Source organism: Moschus berezovskii, chromosome 6, assembly GCF_049115385.1.
Source record: "Moschus berezovskii isolate FMDL1 chromosome 6, NW_MosBer_1.0, whole genome shotgun sequence".
In the NCBI taxonomy this organism is placed as follows: domain Eukaryota; kingdom Metazoa; phylum Chordata; class Mammalia; order Artiodactyla; family Moschidae; genus Moschus; species Moschus berezovskii.
This window is the reverse complement of record NC_142465.1, coordinates 34,951,934-34,967,545: the sequence shown is the minus strand read 5'-3', so window position 1 is coordinate 34,967,545 and position 15,612 is coordinate 34,951,934. Positions and strand designations below refer to the sequence as shown.

Here is a 15,612-nt window from a genome sequence, read left to right as displayed (position 1 = left end):
AGCCAACAGAGACGCAGGGAAGGGAGGAGAGCACAGGGCACGTCCCAACAGAGAAACCTGTGGACTGCAGGAGGTGGAACTAGGGACAGTAAGGCAGCACTGGGGCACACTCACCTTGCACTTCCAAGAGTGAGCAGGCAGTTCCTCCATTGGTGGTTTCAGGCAGAAGGTATGGTATCCTTTGTCACACGTCTCACAGACCAACATCTTAGAGTCATTCCCAGGTTTCCTGCGGGGGCACATAACGGTTCTCCCTGCCCTCCTTTTCAACCCTGATCTGTGTTTCACCTAAGGTTCCCTTCTGCCCTCCCACTTTTACCTGCAAGCTTGGCACACTTTGCATTCAGGGCACTGCCAGCCAGCACGCTTGCGGGCAGTCAGAGCAGTGTCCAGACAGGCCCCATGATAGTGATGCCCACAGCTGGTACAGAAGAACAGGTCACACAATTCCCCTGGCCCCTCACACACCGCACAGCGAGCCTCCTCTGCAGTAGGAAGGGAAGGATGTCGCAGGTCAGCTATGGATTCCTTACAGGACTCATGTGCAGTGCTGTCATTCTGTGTCATTCCACAGACACATAACGAACAGCTTCTAAGAGTCTGCCTAACATATGCCAGGCACTGCCCTAGGCACTGCACTGCATTGTGCATGTATGCTCAATCGCTTCAGCCGTGTCCAACTCTTTGAGACCCCAAGTAGCCCACAAAGCTCCTCTGTCCATGGGATTCTCCAGGAAAGGATACTGGAGTGGGTTGCCATGCCCTCCTCCAGGGGATCTCCCCAACTAGGGATCAAATCCACGTCTCTAACTTCTCCTGCACTAGCAGGCGGGTTCTTTACCACTAGTGCCACCTGGAAAACCCAAGCACTGCAGAGACCACGGTAAATGAGACAGGCAAAGCCACTGCACTCATGAGTCCACACCTATTTTCATGGGGCAGACTGACAGCACGTAACTACAGATTTCGGAGCACTCTGCAGAGCATAAAAACCCCAGCAGCCGTGGACCCTCACGTGTCCCCTGTCCAAGGGGCAGGACTCCTCACCCAGATGTGCGGCCCCCTCACTGTGCTCTGGGCATAGCAGCTGCAGTGTTTTCATGGATAAGAAGGAACCGCTGGCAGTTGCACAGGGGAAGTGGTAAAGACGTGAACATCCAGGCGAGCGGCAAGGGATGGAGGCACCAAGTCTGGTGCAGTGGGAGCAGCGCTGCCAGAGTAGAAACAAAGCCTCAGCACTGGTCAGCTCTCTCCAGAGCCACAGGCCAGGCACCAGATCTACCTGGCCTATGGAAGTAGGTAGGCAGTATGCCCTCTGTCCACCCTGCCCTTTGCCTTTGCCATTCCCTGGCCCCCGCCCCACCTGTGAGATCCCTGAGAAGATGGCCTTGTCCACACCACATAGTTCTGGGCCCTCCTGCCCCCATACGCCTGCCGACCACGCAGCGCACCAATGGTGAGCCCAGCAGGACCCTTTAGAGGTGGAAAGAGGGAAAACAGTTAACAAGCACGTGAGCCCTGACTCAGGACCACCTAGCCCCTACCCCATCTCCTCCCCAAGTCAGCTACCTCACTTCCCTTCCCTTACCTCCAGGTTCTCCCAGGTGGGCAGGTGTCAGGCCCTCAGGGAAACCAATCTGTGATAGATCCTCACTGGGCAGTGCTCCCTCATTGGGTCCTGGGGTCCCCCCAGGGGACACCACGGGACACTGGGGCCAGTCAAATGGTAACTCAAAGCGCCGTAGCTCCCGCTGCCCATGTAGACTGGGCTCTCCGCAGTTACAGAGAGCACAACGCCGCACCGGACTCCTGCTGTGAACACACAAGCATCAGCACCACGCCGGTCCTGCCCTAGGGCACCCTCAACAACCCCACGACTTAGCACACCTATGCTTCCCAAACACTCATTTCCTAAATATTCCACTTTGAAAGCCCCAGATGCTCAAATCAAGTCTTCATACATCCTTATATCCTCATTTCCCCAAACTAGTTACCTGCAGTCCTGGGGAGGCTCCTGAAGTCGGGGACCCTCAGAACTGGGCACAGAGACCTCCCCAACATGTGGTTTGGGAAGGTCTGGCTCAGTGGCACCTGACTCCTCAGAGGCTGCAGGTCCATCAGCTGAATGAACAGAGAAGAAACATGTATCAGCCATTATTCTCTGTTTAATACCAGTCCACTCATCAGACCCATGAGATTACCCAAAACCCTTGGTGGATAACAGTGATGGCATTTCAACTTCTGTCCCAAATAAAGTCCTTCAATTATTACCTGTCTATCAGACAGACTTAGCTTCTGTCCCTGTGCTAAGACCAGAAATCTAAGATTTCCTGGGAAGAACAGAAACCCAGTGTTTGTCCTACCCACCTGCTGGTTCCGAATCTTTATCCTCACCAGGCGGCTTCAGGCTGTCCATCCCTCTCTCCGACTGGGCAGAGCCCTCTCGGGGAGACCTGTCAGAGCCAAGAGATATCTATTTGTCTAGGAAGTCTTCCCACTAAACACTTTCCTCCAAATCCTGAGGAGAAGGCAGCTAATGTTATCTAGATCCTATAGAAATCAGAGCAAAATCACACCTACAAACTCCTGTACTAATGACAAGGAAACTCCTTCTCCCCAACCCTTGTCCCACCGTCTACTTCCCCTCCAATAAACACATATTCTCTTCTTCCACTCTGAATTCCCGGGGGATCCACTCCCCATCTCCGGCCTAAGAGTTCCCAGGACAACCAGAAGCACCCACAATCTACATCCAGTACCACTCTGTGCCTCACATCTGAGTTCTTGGCTTCTGGCAGGCCTTATGCCTTGGACTTTTCCCTCAGTTTTCAAGTCAGCTACCATCCTAGAGGTCTTTCGGCACTAACCCAGGAGTAGTCATAAACCAAGAAGTCTGAGTTCAGCTGAAATCCCTCTACTGGAGACCAAATTTGGGGTCTTGCAAGATGTATAACGTGTTACTGGAACAAAAGACCAGCTATGGATGGATCTCCCCCACCTCCACTGGTTTCAACCAGAATATTTCAATCGTAACAGAAGAAACTCCCCATTTCCCATCCACTGCCCATCTAAATCTAGCTCAAGACCACCCCCTGGCCCCTGCCATAACTGAGCTCAAGTTCTCACCCAGCCTGAAGGCCTCAGGTTGTTGCCCTTAGCAACGCCAACTGCCCTCCCTCCTCAGATGTCCCTAGAAGTTAACAGTAAGTGGGCCTTAAGAGTTACTGAGCATGTGTAGCCAGGCCTGACGCTAGGCATGCTGGGAGTTGTAGTCTCAAGAAGCACACAGCCACTTGGAGCTGTTCTAAACGGGGGCAGGACACAGCAAAGCAGCTTCCTTCCTCTTCCGTCAGGGAGGGTTTCCACACACACTATGGGGGTGGGGGGTAACGGTCCCCTCTTCTAAGATATGCCTGCCTATCCCAGAGCCAAATGAAACACACTGAAGTTACACCTAAGAAGGTCAAGATCCACACCTTTGGGCATATTTTCCTAAATGTCAGAGGAAACTAATAAACACAGTATAAAAAAGAGAAAAGTAAAGAATTACAGAGCTGAGGAAGAGGAAAGGGGTCCTATAGAAGAAGGAAGAAAGGGACAGGTGCCAACAGCTCTTAGTGGGAAGGGTAGGGGCTTAAGCAGAGAAACTATAGAAAGTATAATTTTCCCATAGCAGGTGGAGCAGGTTACAGAACTCTAAAAGAAAGTTTGAGAAATTTCTGTCTCCCCTTTTCCACTCCTCTTATTTAACCAGAAGGACCACACCAACCTTTGTAAAGACAAGCCTCTCTCCCCACACCAAATACCCCAGTCAGTCACTTGGGGTTGAGTGCATGGGGCAGATGCGACTGGGGGAATCCTCAAATGTGCCCAGGATCCATAAATCAATTACCTAAGAACCACCCTGGTGGCTCAGATGGTAAAGCGTCTGCCTCCAATGCGGGAGACCCGGGTTCGATCCCTGGGTTGGGAAGATCTCCTGGAGAAGGAAATGGCAACCCACTCCAGTACTCTTGCCTAGAGAATCCCACGGATGGAGGAGCCTGGTAGGCTATAGTCCGTGGGGTTGCAAAGAGTCGGACACAACTGAGTGACTTCACTATTCACTAAGAACCACACTATCAGTGCTCTTTCCCTGAGTTAATACTCCACTTCCACAGACTGGCAATGGGCCTCATGGGACATGCCACAGGAAGGGAAATTTTTACTTTTTTTCCTTTACACTATTAGATTCTACTAGATTGGAAAAGTGAAATATCACCTGATACCTGTTACCTTTATTCCCAAATCATCTCTTTCCCAAACCTGTCATTCACATAATCACACCTAAAAGGAAAGCAGGGTGGTCATCTAGCCAGCCCAGAGAAAAGATGCTCTGGCACTTCACGGGCCCCCCAGAAGCCACCTATGTGAAGTAGGGATTGGAGGTCAGGGCACCAGCTAGGCTCCTCTTCCTTTTCAGCCATTCAAGGCCTGACCACACCCAGAAGGCTTCAAAGTTTCTTAAACATGTGCAACTTTTGTGGTACCTTACCACTAAATGCCCCCAAGAGCTTCCAACTGTTGTGCTCTCAAAGTTGAGGCTAAAGGAGTCACAAACAGCAAGAAATCAAAAGCAACAGTGATAGCGCAGTGGGTGGGAGGACTGCCTCACACAAGGCCAGAGGGACAAATTCCTCCGCCCTCCCCCAAGCGCAGCCCTCTCAAGCTGGTAACACTGGCACTGCTTGGGGAGGTGCAGAAACCACCTTCATCTAGCCTTGGGAAACAGTACCAACATCCTCCAAAGCTTCAGCCTTATTTATGGGATCATGGAAGATGATAAGCCAAGGGTTGAGTGTCCTCCAAGCTGAACCAAAGAGAATCCAGAGGCTCTTCTAAGGAGTCCCATTTCTCTACCCAGCAGTCCAGCACCTGCTCCCCCAATGCCGAGTGCTAGTTGTCAGGCCCCTGAACAGATCTAAACAAATAAAAACCACAGGTTCCCCTGTCTCAGCATTCACAGCCAGAAACACACATATACACCAAGGGTTTTTCCCCGGATCTAAACTGGGCTAAGGCCTGGCCAGGCTTCCTCAAGGGAACAACGGATCCTAGAGAAACACTGATCTAGGGAGTGAAACCATGGTGGGCCCATTTGATTCCAGGCTGAAGAAGCCAAGGACAGCAAGGAAGAAGGCAGGGATGCATCTCAACCCACTCTCCTCCCTGCCTCCATCCCAGACCAAAAGCTTTAGCTCCATTATACCAGCCAAAGGGGAAATGGAGGCTTGGAGAGGTGAAAGGCTGAAGCAGGCCCTTGAGTGAACAGCTCTTCAGTAGAACTCAGGACTTCCTGGTTCCCAGCCTGAGAATCAAACCACACCTCTCCCCACCCCCATTTTGGGCTGGCCCTCCAGGGAAGAACCCAAATGACAACAGGGGCTCCGGAGACCCTCTGAACTATCCCTGGGTCATCCTAAGGTCAGCTACAGCCAAAAAGGAGTGGTGTCTCTTAAGGAAGTTCTTTAGGGACAGACAGCCGGCAAGGCCCTCCACAGGAGGCAAGGGCAGACAGCATGGGTGACAGCTAGCCTCATTTCAGCACCCCTGCGCCACCTCTCACCTCAGGATTACCACCCAAAAACCTTTCAAGGGCAAACCCCTATTCTGTCCTTTCCAAGACCAGGCTCAAAGTGGTCGAGCCTCTGTATGTTGGAGGGGACAGAGTGAGGGAGCAAAATACAGCAGCCAAATCCTGGCTGGGCAGCATGACAGCTGTGAGAGGGGCTGTCCCAGCCCAGGGTCCAGAGGCATTAGGCTCACGCTGCACCCTTCATGCAGTCACACACACACCCCTTCTCCCCAGCACCTCCTGCCAGGGCTGAAAACACTGGCTTCAGAGACATGCTCCTATCAGGTCATTTCTCCTCCAAAGAGGTAAAGGCCAGACTATTCTGAAGGGTTGGGACAGGATCACAGGACTAGTTAACATTCCCTGACTGAAAAAGGTTGGCGAGGTCTGGGAGGGGCCCTGCAGGACTGGCCAGAGACTTATGGGCGACCAGGCCCGGAGAAAGCGGGAGACAAAAGCCATTTTTTGCAGCCCACATTTGCAGCGAGCAAATCTCAACGGCCTCCTCTATAATCCCCTAGAGATTATGTCCATCCCAAGAGGAGGGAAGGCAAAGCAGGCTAAGACAGCACTAGGCCGCGTTGGGGTCACTTTGCCAGGCAGGGGTAGTTTAAAGTTGACCAGCAAGGCCAGAGGTGCCCCCAGCCCCGCCTCCTTCTTGCCCCAGCCACCTCCTTCATCACAATAGTCAGTTTCCACACACTCTGCCCTGTGCACAGTAAAATAAAGCCTAGTGCAGGAATCAGGATTCCTTGAGTCTCCCAGAGACTGCTCTTGGTGCCCGGATGAGCAAGAACAACCTTAAAGTCCAACCTGGCACTAAGTCTGACCTGGCAGTGGCACGCTACCCCTGCTCCCAAGTTGTTCATATTCCCAAGGCCCACAAGGAACCCTGAAGGAGAAGCAGCTGACTAGGATTGGTGCTGGCATCAGGGCTTGGGTCCTAGTTTAGTAGAGCTCCCCCCAACACAAAAATAAACAGGCAGAGAGACTTTCTGGCCAGATTCCCAAACTCCCGTGGTTCCCTGAACCCCCCAGTCTTTAAAGAGGCACACCCCAGGACACCAGGCCTCGGTTCTCCTCTGGCGACTGGCTCAGGTTCCCTTGACAGAACCTGCCAAAGGAACCCTCCTCAGCTCTGGCACCCCTTTCTCCAACCTACAGGCCAGCTCGGGCCAAGATAGTCCATCTGGCTATGCCCCCAGTCCAACCCTTTCTGGGCCCAGGCCGGGCGGACTTCACTCACCTCTTCACAGGGCGATCCAGAAATCCTCATCCGAGAACATGGCCAGAGCCCGGGCCGCTCCCCGACCTCCAACCGCCAGAGCGATCACAGCCGCCCCCCACACGGGGGGGCTTAAGGGGGCCAAGAACGGTAAATCCAGGTCGTAGTGGCCACCCTCCCCCCCCCTCAAAAAAAGCAAGAAGCCGAAGAAGGGTTCTCTGCCTCGGGTTCCAGCAGTTTAGGTTTCCATGGACAGCCCCAGGGCGGCGAATCCCGAGCGGACACAAAGAGAGCACCGGTGGCTTTGATCTTGGGCGAGCAGGCTCCGCATCCGCGTCGCCGGGCGGCCTCTCAGTCCTAGGGCCGGGCCAGCGCCCTGGCCGCCCGCGCCGGGCTCGGGCGGAACGTCGAGGCTCTCCAGATGGAACGTCGAGGCGCCTCCCCAGCAGCCCGGAAGGAATGCCGCGCCGCCGCGCCGGGCCCGGATGGAACGTGAGACCCTCGCAGGAGCGCCGAGCCCCTCTCCGCCTCGGGCCGGCGCCCCGGGGCCGCGCGAGCTACGGCGACACGGAACCGGCGGGGCCGCGGGGCTGAACCTGACACACACCCAGTGCTGGGCTCCTCGACCCCGAGCACTCTCCCTCGGCGGCTTCGAGCCCCCCACCTTCTGCTCCCCCCGGGGAAGGGAGGAGGGTAGGTGGGCGAGGAAGAGGAAGGGGCGGGCGGTGCGAGCCCTCTGCCCGCTCCCCTCCGGCCGCTCCAGGCCCTGCGCTCGCCTCCCTTCCCCTCTGGCCTCGGGAGCTGCCCCGCCCCCGGCCTGGCCGGCTCAGATCGGCGGAACCCCCTCGACCCCCGGCTGGCTGTGATCGCGGGGGGCCTAGAGGTGCATGGCCCAACCCCGGCTCCCGGCGCCGGGGGGTCAGGAAACTGAGCGGAAAGTGGGGAACGAGGCAGCCATTTGCAACCGGAGAGGAAAGTAGTGCAGCGCGGCGCCGCTCCGCCTCCCCCCCCCCTCCGCCTCCTGTTCGGCCGGTAGGGTGGTTCCTGCGAAGGGGCTATTTCCTGGCCCAAGATCTCGTCAGCGGTCGTGGAGATTCAGGAAGCCTCCGGCGCGAGATTCGGGTGGCCCTTCTGCCCGGGGAACCCCACTCCAGAAGGGGAGAAAGGAGAAGACGCGGCCCTATTTTGTGTTGGAGCGGAGCGGCGGAGGGATCCGGTTCTCTCGGAGGAAAGGCTGTGACTCTGCAGTTCTACGCACACGCAGCGGGATCCCTCCGCCATAGGTTAACCCCGACTGCGCCGGGCCGGCCGCTGTGCAGACACGTGGGAATGAAGCCGCCCTCCTCTTTCGCCCCGGCCCTGGAACTGCCTCCCTTACCACCGGGCTAGTAAAACTAGGACTCTGGGCACTTTCTAATTCCGTTTCGCTGGAGTTCTCGGTCCCTGAAACTCTTAACTGCCCTTTGCCTTGGCCAGGAGCGATCTTTCCCGGGAGGGGGATGGAAGAAGAGCCTGGAGATTGGCCGCTGCTCTGCATCCTGGGAACTGGAGTCCGCAAATGGAGAAAGTGAGGCACGGCGCCTGGCGCTGCAAAGGGTGGGTTCCTGCCACGTTCGGGGGCCTAAAGGAAAGCGGAACGAGTCCCTAGTCGTTCCTTCTGGCTCTCAACCCCCCTCGAGAGGAAAGAGGACTGTTAGTGCCTCCACAGTCACCTCCCCTGTCAAAACAGAAATGCAGAGTTTCCCCTCCTTTCCCGGGTGCTCCCAGCCCCAGCCCTTCTTTCCGAATCTTCAGGGCCTGTGCTCCCCAGCCCCCCTTTTCAGTAAACAGAGGGCATGTAACTTGTAGCCTTGCTACCTGGCCAGAATACTGTTATTCTAAGCAAGATCCCAAAACGTCTTGCAGGGACATTCCACCGCCCCCCCCCGCCCCGCCACCAATTAGCCTGGATGAGAAAGGACTGGAATGACTTCTCTGCATTAACTCTACCCACGGGATAGACAGGAGACAAATTAACAAATGCACTGGATACTTAATATATTCTTAGTTATTCCTCACCCTCGTTACGAATTAATGTGGAATTATGTCCATATTACAGATGAAGAGATTGGCACTAAAATACATAAAATTGTTCCACAAACCACATCTAGTGAGTTAAGCCTTGCCGTAATGCAAGCCAATGGCCATGTTTGTCCTAGGATGTGTGTATGTGTATATAAATATATATTTTTTAAATTTTTTATTTTAATATTTGGAGAAAGACACAGGCAAAACAGGTGCAGGGCTGGTTTTGTGGGAAGGCGTTTATAATACTGTTCAATAGAACTTTCTGAGATGATAGAAATGCCCTATATACTCATGTGGCTTAGTCACATGTAGCTATTGGGTACTTTGAAAAGTAAGTGGTGCAACTGAGGAACTTTTAATTTTATAAAATTTTAAAACTAAATAGCAATATATGACTTGTAGCTTTTATATTGGACAGTGCAGGAGACCTAAATGCCTACTGGCCAGAGTCATAGGAGGGATCAGGACTGGGTGTGTCTTGGCTGGCCAGATACTGACATATGCTCTGCACTGACCATTCAGGTCTAATTCAGCAAAAAAAATCCAGCAGTAACTCCTCACCTGTAAATGGAAGGCTTCTCCCTACTTTCTGCACCCAGAGACTGGGAGGCAGACCCTCACCAGAAAAACCTCAAATAATACACAATAGCCATCTTTTAAGGGTTTATTATGTATGAGGACCTAGGCTAAGCATTTCATATATCACCTTAGTTTTATTCTTACCTCAATTCTATGAGGAAGGTTTAACTACACTTAATAAAGGAGAAACTAAGAGATGTTCAGAGGCTCAGAGAGTTTAAGTGTCTTCCCAGCGTCACACAGTTAAGTGGAAGAGTAACTCTTTTAACCCAGCCATTAACCACTGTTCTTTACTACTATCAGGCTTTGAGATTGTTTGATATGCTTCTCAAAAACCTGATATTTGTTATTCCATTTCAAACCTCATGGACATAATAATAGTATAGATACCTGTAATGAGAATTCCAGGTCTGATGTGCGAAAAGACCTAATATTAGTGTAAGGAGAGAAGGTGATGAACCCTAAAGAGACTCCTGAGCCCCTAAGAGTGCTGTTTGGAATATTTTTTCTGCAGCCCTTATTTCTTTTTAGATTCTATATCAGAGATGCAAAAGCTGCTTGCAAGACTTTTAAAAACAAGCATGACAGATCATCACTCCCAATTATAAGCCCAACTAGCCTGGAACCAGGCAATAACAAGGTCATAGCTAAAAATCACACCCGGATTTTGTCCATTTTTCCCAACTAAGTGCGTTGACAGAGTACCTCAGGCTCTCCCAGTTGGCAGAACTCCATGCCTTTCCTGTGAAGGATACCATTCAGGTCACCTTTATAAGTCGTTGTAGGAGCCTAGGGCTGCTGGGGAAGGGGTGGGGGTAAAGACAGTTAGGAACAAACTTTCCTAGCTGAACCCATCCTACTGAGGTGGTGGGTCAATGAGAATGGAAGCAATAGCCTTTGACACCTGGAAAAGGTAACACAACTTTAAAAGTGTGAAAGGTATGAAAAAAGCAAAGAACTTTCATTTTAATGAAAGGCACTTGGGGAGATGAGGGCAGGGAGTAGGGGTTGACCAGGGCATTATTTCTTACTTTATTCAACTCTCTTAAAAAGTTAAAATCTTCGCAACACTTTAGTCCCTGCCTTCACACTACTTCACAGTTCTTACATCATTAGGAACAAGGGTCTTTCTTCCAACCCAAACGTTTCTTCTCCCAGTTCCAACAAATCCCAAGGTTCCAGGAGGGAAGCTAGGGCAGCATGTGGCAGCTGGCCACTAGAGGGCGGTGTTTCTGTAGTTAAGGAGGTTGTGAGAGCCTACAAATTTGGATGGGAGTGGCAGTCAGTTGGTTACCTGTATGGGAGAACAGGGTAGAAAAGAAAGTTGGGAAAGATAAGTAGTAAGTCTTAGGGTGATGGTCCTGAATGAATGAGGGGTAAGGAATAGGAACAAGGTTGAAGGAGTAAAAACCTTGATTCTCTACCAAAGGCCACAGTCATCACTCCTTAGAAAAGAAGATACTGACCCTGAGTGCTCCCCAGACAAAGAGAAGTCAATTACAAAAAGATTTCTCAGTTTATTTGCATATTTACATTGTCACTCCTGGGAGCCAGCTCCGCTTCAGTGGTCCCCAGCTCCCACCACCCAGCCAGCACCCAAAACCTACAGAGGAGACCGGGTCCTGAATAAACAATGCCCAGGACTCATATCCCAACCCCATAGGTTATCACAGTTCATTTATTTAGCAAAAACAGAGCTAGAGGACAGTGCCCATGAGACATCCTTGCCTCTTTGTAAACATGGACAACCAGGCCACTGGAGCCTGGGTAAGTGTGCAAACATGAGGTTACCTCACTGTGTGCCTAGAGGGCCAGGGACACAGCTGGCAACCAGACAAACCCGTGAAGTCCTGAGGGCGCCCCCACAAGCCCCCACTGGAGCTTGGAAAGTACCAGGGGCAGGATCAAGGCAGCTGCCCCTTGCTCAAGGGCTCATCTCCAGGCTCACATGAGATGGCAGCGGCGCTCTTGCCCGTATGAATTCTCCACCCGGGCAATCTCCTGGATGACTTTGGTGAAGATGCCTTGAGTCAGCTGCAAGGGATAAGGATTCAGGGAAAAAAAAAAAAAATTGAGTTCACTGCCAATACCACCCAACTCTCAGGTGAATGCCCCACTCCACCACCATCCCCACCACCAAGCAGTGGCATAAAAAGAGAAACACTGCTACCCCCACCACCTTCCTACTCTTCAGGCCCAGTACCTGATTATTTCGAGCAGATGACTCCATAAATGTTGCACCCCAGGATGCTGCCAGCTTCTTCCCCTCAACAGCCTGGACCTCCCTAGAAGCAAATTCAGGACATGAAAATGAAGAATAGCAATGGGCCCCATGTTCTCTGAAAAATCTTTACAGAAACTAGACTTCCTCTGACTCATTCCAAGGTTTGGAAGAAGGTTTGGGGAAGAAGAAAATACAAGAAAACAAAGGAGCCTAGGGCTGAGGCTTGAAATATGAAATTATAGCTTTTGAGATAGAAGGATCATTTTGTCTTAATCTTCAAGTTAGAAACGAAGAGGTAAAATGACTAGTTCAAATCAGTGGCAGAGCCAGGACAAGAGCCTGACTCATTCCTAGACCAGCTCACTTTCCTTTGCCTTAAGCTACAGAGATTTCCGTACCTGTCTGGAGAGAGATCAGCCTTGTTTCCCACCAGCACCACCGGCAGCCTGGGAGGAAACAGCAGTTACAACAGAATCCCCTCTGTTCCCCATGGACCCCAACCTCCTTCACATCATAGCTGGACAACTTTCCATCAAACCAGATAGGCTCTATTTCCCGGCTTCCTTCTTAATTTGGATAAATACTCCCCTCTGCCCTCCCTCTTCCCTGGTGTCCACACTAGGTCTTTATCCCCTGTGCCACGTACCGTGTTTTCCCATGGCCTTCATGTAGCTTTTGGTACAGACTCTCAATGACTTGGAAGCTTTAAACACAAGAAAGGAATCTTACAATTTTATTCTGGGACAGCCCTCAAGTCCTCCCAAGTCCCCCCCTCTTCAACCTTGGTCACTTACCTATGCAGAGAGGTGACAGAATACACAAGCACATAACCATGGACCCCAATGATGAATGAATAGGGCAGAATGCTGTACTCATCCTGACAAGAAATAGAAACATCAATACCTTGATTCACAAGACTCAGATGGCCAAGTTTGGTGGGCTGCATCCTGGGGACCCTCCCTGTGGCACTCCCTACTCCAGTCACTTCTATCCAACAAGTATTTATAGAGTAGCTCCAAACAGCACTGCACACTGAAATACTGCTAAAATGCTTTTCTTTTAATACTACTTTACAGATGAGCCTCAGAGGCTACCAGACTTCATCTCCCAGGACTGAACTGCCACATTTAGACACCCTACCCCAAACTGGTACCTGCCCTGCTGTGTCCACCAGGTGTAGGTGAAACTCATCTTTGCCAACAGTCACTATCTTGCTGTAAGCTGAAAAGAAAAGAAAACTTGACTGTGAGGTGCCTTGTAGGGCAAGCAATCTGTGCCCCTATATATTAACACAGATGGGCCAGGTTCAAGGAGCTCTCCAGGAAACTTAAGATACAATGTTAGGCTTCTTATTGTCTACACATGCACTATCCTGGACTCAGTATCTTGGAAAATGCACACTCTAGCTCCACTCACAGAACAGGATTGATAGAGAAGAGATTATATTTAATATCTAATTAAATCATCCCTTTGGCACCCGGAAAATCCCAAAGTGTGGCCTTGGGTGGGGCACCCAAGCCCTCCCTACCCCACTCCAAGGGGAGAAATTCACTCACTATTCTCCACAGTAGGATCATAGTCTTCCAGGAACTCGCCCTCCACAAATTGATGTGCTAAAGATGTCTTCCCTGTGGGAAGCAGAGGTAATTGTAGCCAAATCACCAATCCACATTCAATTCCTCTGTCCTTTCGGGCTGTGGCCCTGGACTAAAGGAAACCCCGAATTAGCATCCTAGCGTATGAATGCCCCATGCAATGCTTTCCCTCAGACTCCTTCACCCTCTTTTCGCCCCCAGGTCTCTGCACCTTGGCCACCGGATGCATACAGTAGCGACGCAGGAAGCCTTTCCTGCTGTCTTTCCCCACCCCACTCCTGGGAAGATCCGGATTCCCCAGGATTCAGTCAGCCTTGCATCCGACACCTGAGACTTGCCCCACCCAGACCGCGCCCCCGCCATCACATCCTGCCCCCACCTCCACCCCCCAGAGTAACGAACGCTGAGGACCACTGTGGTGTTCAAGCAGTAAGCCCATGTTAACTCTTCCATGCTCCAGCTTCCTGCCGCCTTGAACACTAGCAGCACCCCAGCCTTTCCCACTCCAACCTTTCAGTCCTCGCTCTACAAGCTGGTTCTAAGGATGCCACCATTTCTCCCTGGGTCGCCTTCCCGCGGCAGTGCGCCTCCTCTGGCCACAAAGCCGCGGTGCATCAGTGCTCTGCCCTAGACGGAGACTCACCTACAGAACGGTATCCGAGGATGACCACCTTCCTGTAGCGAACTAACGGCATGGCAGGAGCCGGCCCCGAGGGGCTTGCCGAACTTGGAGCTGAGATAGCCCCAAGAAGAGAAAGTCGCAGTGCAGGCAGGTGTGGCAACCGGCACAGGAAAGTCGCTCACTCTGAAGCTGCCAGGGGCAAGCTAGAGGGAAACCAAAACAAGCGCCGCGCCCGGAGCTGGCCACGTGATCACAACACAGCAAGACTAAGGCGAGGGAGCCGGGCGACCGGGGAACTGCACTGCCGCGCCGCTCAGGGCTCCGCCCCTCAGGCCGCTCTCCATTGGTCCATTAGAAAGGATAGGGGCGGAGCCGTTAGCAGGAGGGAAGGGCGGGCCTCACGTGGAGCGGGAGAAAAAGGAGTTGCGCATGCGCACACTAGACCCGGTTCATTCATAAAGAAACAGAAAGGAACCCGGGGTCCTAGAGGTGTTTGCGCGTTTGCAATCTAGTAACAGTGGCTGCAAAGAATCGTGGATGGAAAAGCGTTGTGGCTGGGCTGGAATTTATGGTCAAAAGATTCTAGATCTCCCTTTTGCAAGATCTCCGGAATCCTTGGGTAGGGAAAAAAGGCCAAAGTTGTAATATATCCCCCTCCAAACTTTAGCCCCAGATATTTTATTGTCAGGGTTCCGTAGTCTTCCAGGATCTAACTTCGGAACTGCGATTCTTATTCCTTGAAAAATTGTTAGAATTTGTGGCCAAGTCTTCTGAGGTTTAGCTGCTATCGTTATCAGAATCAAAGCATTTATTTATTCAACAAATATTTATTAAACATATACTATATGTTTTAGTTATTGCTCTATCTTTGAAGATAGAACTATTGTGATAACCACAATAGATAAGGTCTCTGAGTTAACAAGCTTAAAATTCAGTTGGGAAGAAACAAACATAAACAAGTAAATGTTAGATAATATTAAGTGCAACAAAAAAGCGGTGTTTCAAGGGACTTCCGGTGGTCCAATGCAGAATACTCTTCGTTCCCAATGCAGTGGGCGGGGGTTCAATCCCTGGTCAGGATACTAAGATCCCACATGCTGCAATTAAGACCCTGCTCAGCCAAATAAATACAAATAAAGGGGGGGGGATTGTGATAAGATATGACTGGATTAGTCATTAGTGACACAAATTAGTGACTTTTCATTTCAAAAGAAGCCCCATTTAAGCTGAAGTTCAAATGACAGTAAGGAGCTAGCTAGGGAAAGATTCAGACAGAAGAATCCACCAGCACTAGGATGGAAAGAAGTTTGTTAAAATCCAGAAAAGAGAGAGAAAGTCAGTTAGCCTAAAGCAGATGAAATCTAAGAGGATCTCAGGTGCTAGCCCATGTAAAGTAGTTTTGGCTAATTCTAAATACCTAGAAAGCCGCTGGTTATGGCTGTTGATGGTGTTATTAAGTAAATTAGGGCATGACATGATCTGAATTGTGTTTCTAAAAGATCTTTCTGACTGTGGAGAATGGATTGGGGTTTGAGAGAAACAGGAGCAAGTGGAACAAACAGGGAGCTCAGCCAGGAGACTGTTATTTGTAGACTGGGTAAGGGGTGAGAGTGACTTGACTAGAGTGATAGTGATGAATGAATTTCATTCAGAGAATTCGGGGTATGTTTTGAGGCTGAGGTTACC

General features: G+C 51.3%; 2 protein-coding genes across 12 annotated transcripts in view; both read right to left on the bottom strand.

Moving 5' to 3' along the window:
* KMT2D (lysine methyltransferase 2D) overlaps nucleotides 1-8,068 on the bottom strand; it is a 39,910-nt gene extending 31,842 nt beyond the window's left edge. For 10 of the 11 annotated variants that reach the window (XM_055395806.2, XM_055395812.2, XM_055395815.2 and 7 more), the window contains exons 1-8: nucleotides 6,861-8,068; nucleotides 2,368-2,453; nucleotides 1,995-2,121; nucleotides 1,589-1,812; nucleotides 1,364-1,473; nucleotides 1,048-1,210; nucleotides 320-485; nucleotides 115-229 (exon numbers count right to left, since the gene is read on the bottom strand). In XM_055395806.2, the coding sequence (XP_055251781.2) occupies nucleotides 115-229; nucleotides 320-485; nucleotides 1,048-1,210; nucleotides 1,364-1,473; nucleotides 1,589-1,812; nucleotides 1,995-2,121; nucleotides 2,368-2,416 (954 nt within the window). In that variant the 5' untranslated portion in view covers nucleotides 2,417-2,453; nucleotides 6,861-8,068. The remainder of the gene's footprint in view (nucleotides 1-114; nucleotides 230-319; nucleotides 486-1,047; nucleotides 1,211-1,363; nucleotides 1,474-1,588; nucleotides 1,813-1,994; nucleotides 2,122-2,367; nucleotides 2,454-6,860) is intronic. The other variant, XM_055395808.2, reaches the window with a different exon arrangement.
* A 2,932-nt stretch (nucleotides 8,069-11,000) lies between these two features.
* RHEBL1 (RHEB like 1) lies at nucleotides 11,001-14,217 on the bottom strand. Its single transcript, XM_055395827.1, has 8 exons — nucleotides 13,948-14,217; nucleotides 13,266-13,337; nucleotides 12,863-12,930; nucleotides 12,504-12,586; nucleotides 12,356-12,412; nucleotides 12,108-12,155; nucleotides 11,689-11,770; nucleotides 11,001-11,519 (listed from the first exon to the last, which is right to left on the bottom strand). The coding sequence occupies exons 1-8, from the start codon at nucleotides 13,997-13,999 to the stop codon at nucleotides 11,430-11,432; spliced, it is 552 nt and encodes a 183-aa protein (XP_055251802.1). The 5' UTR covers nucleotides 14,000-14,217; the 3' UTR covers nucleotides 11,001-11,429.
* Nucleotides 14,218-15,612: the final 1,395 nt, after the last annotated feature.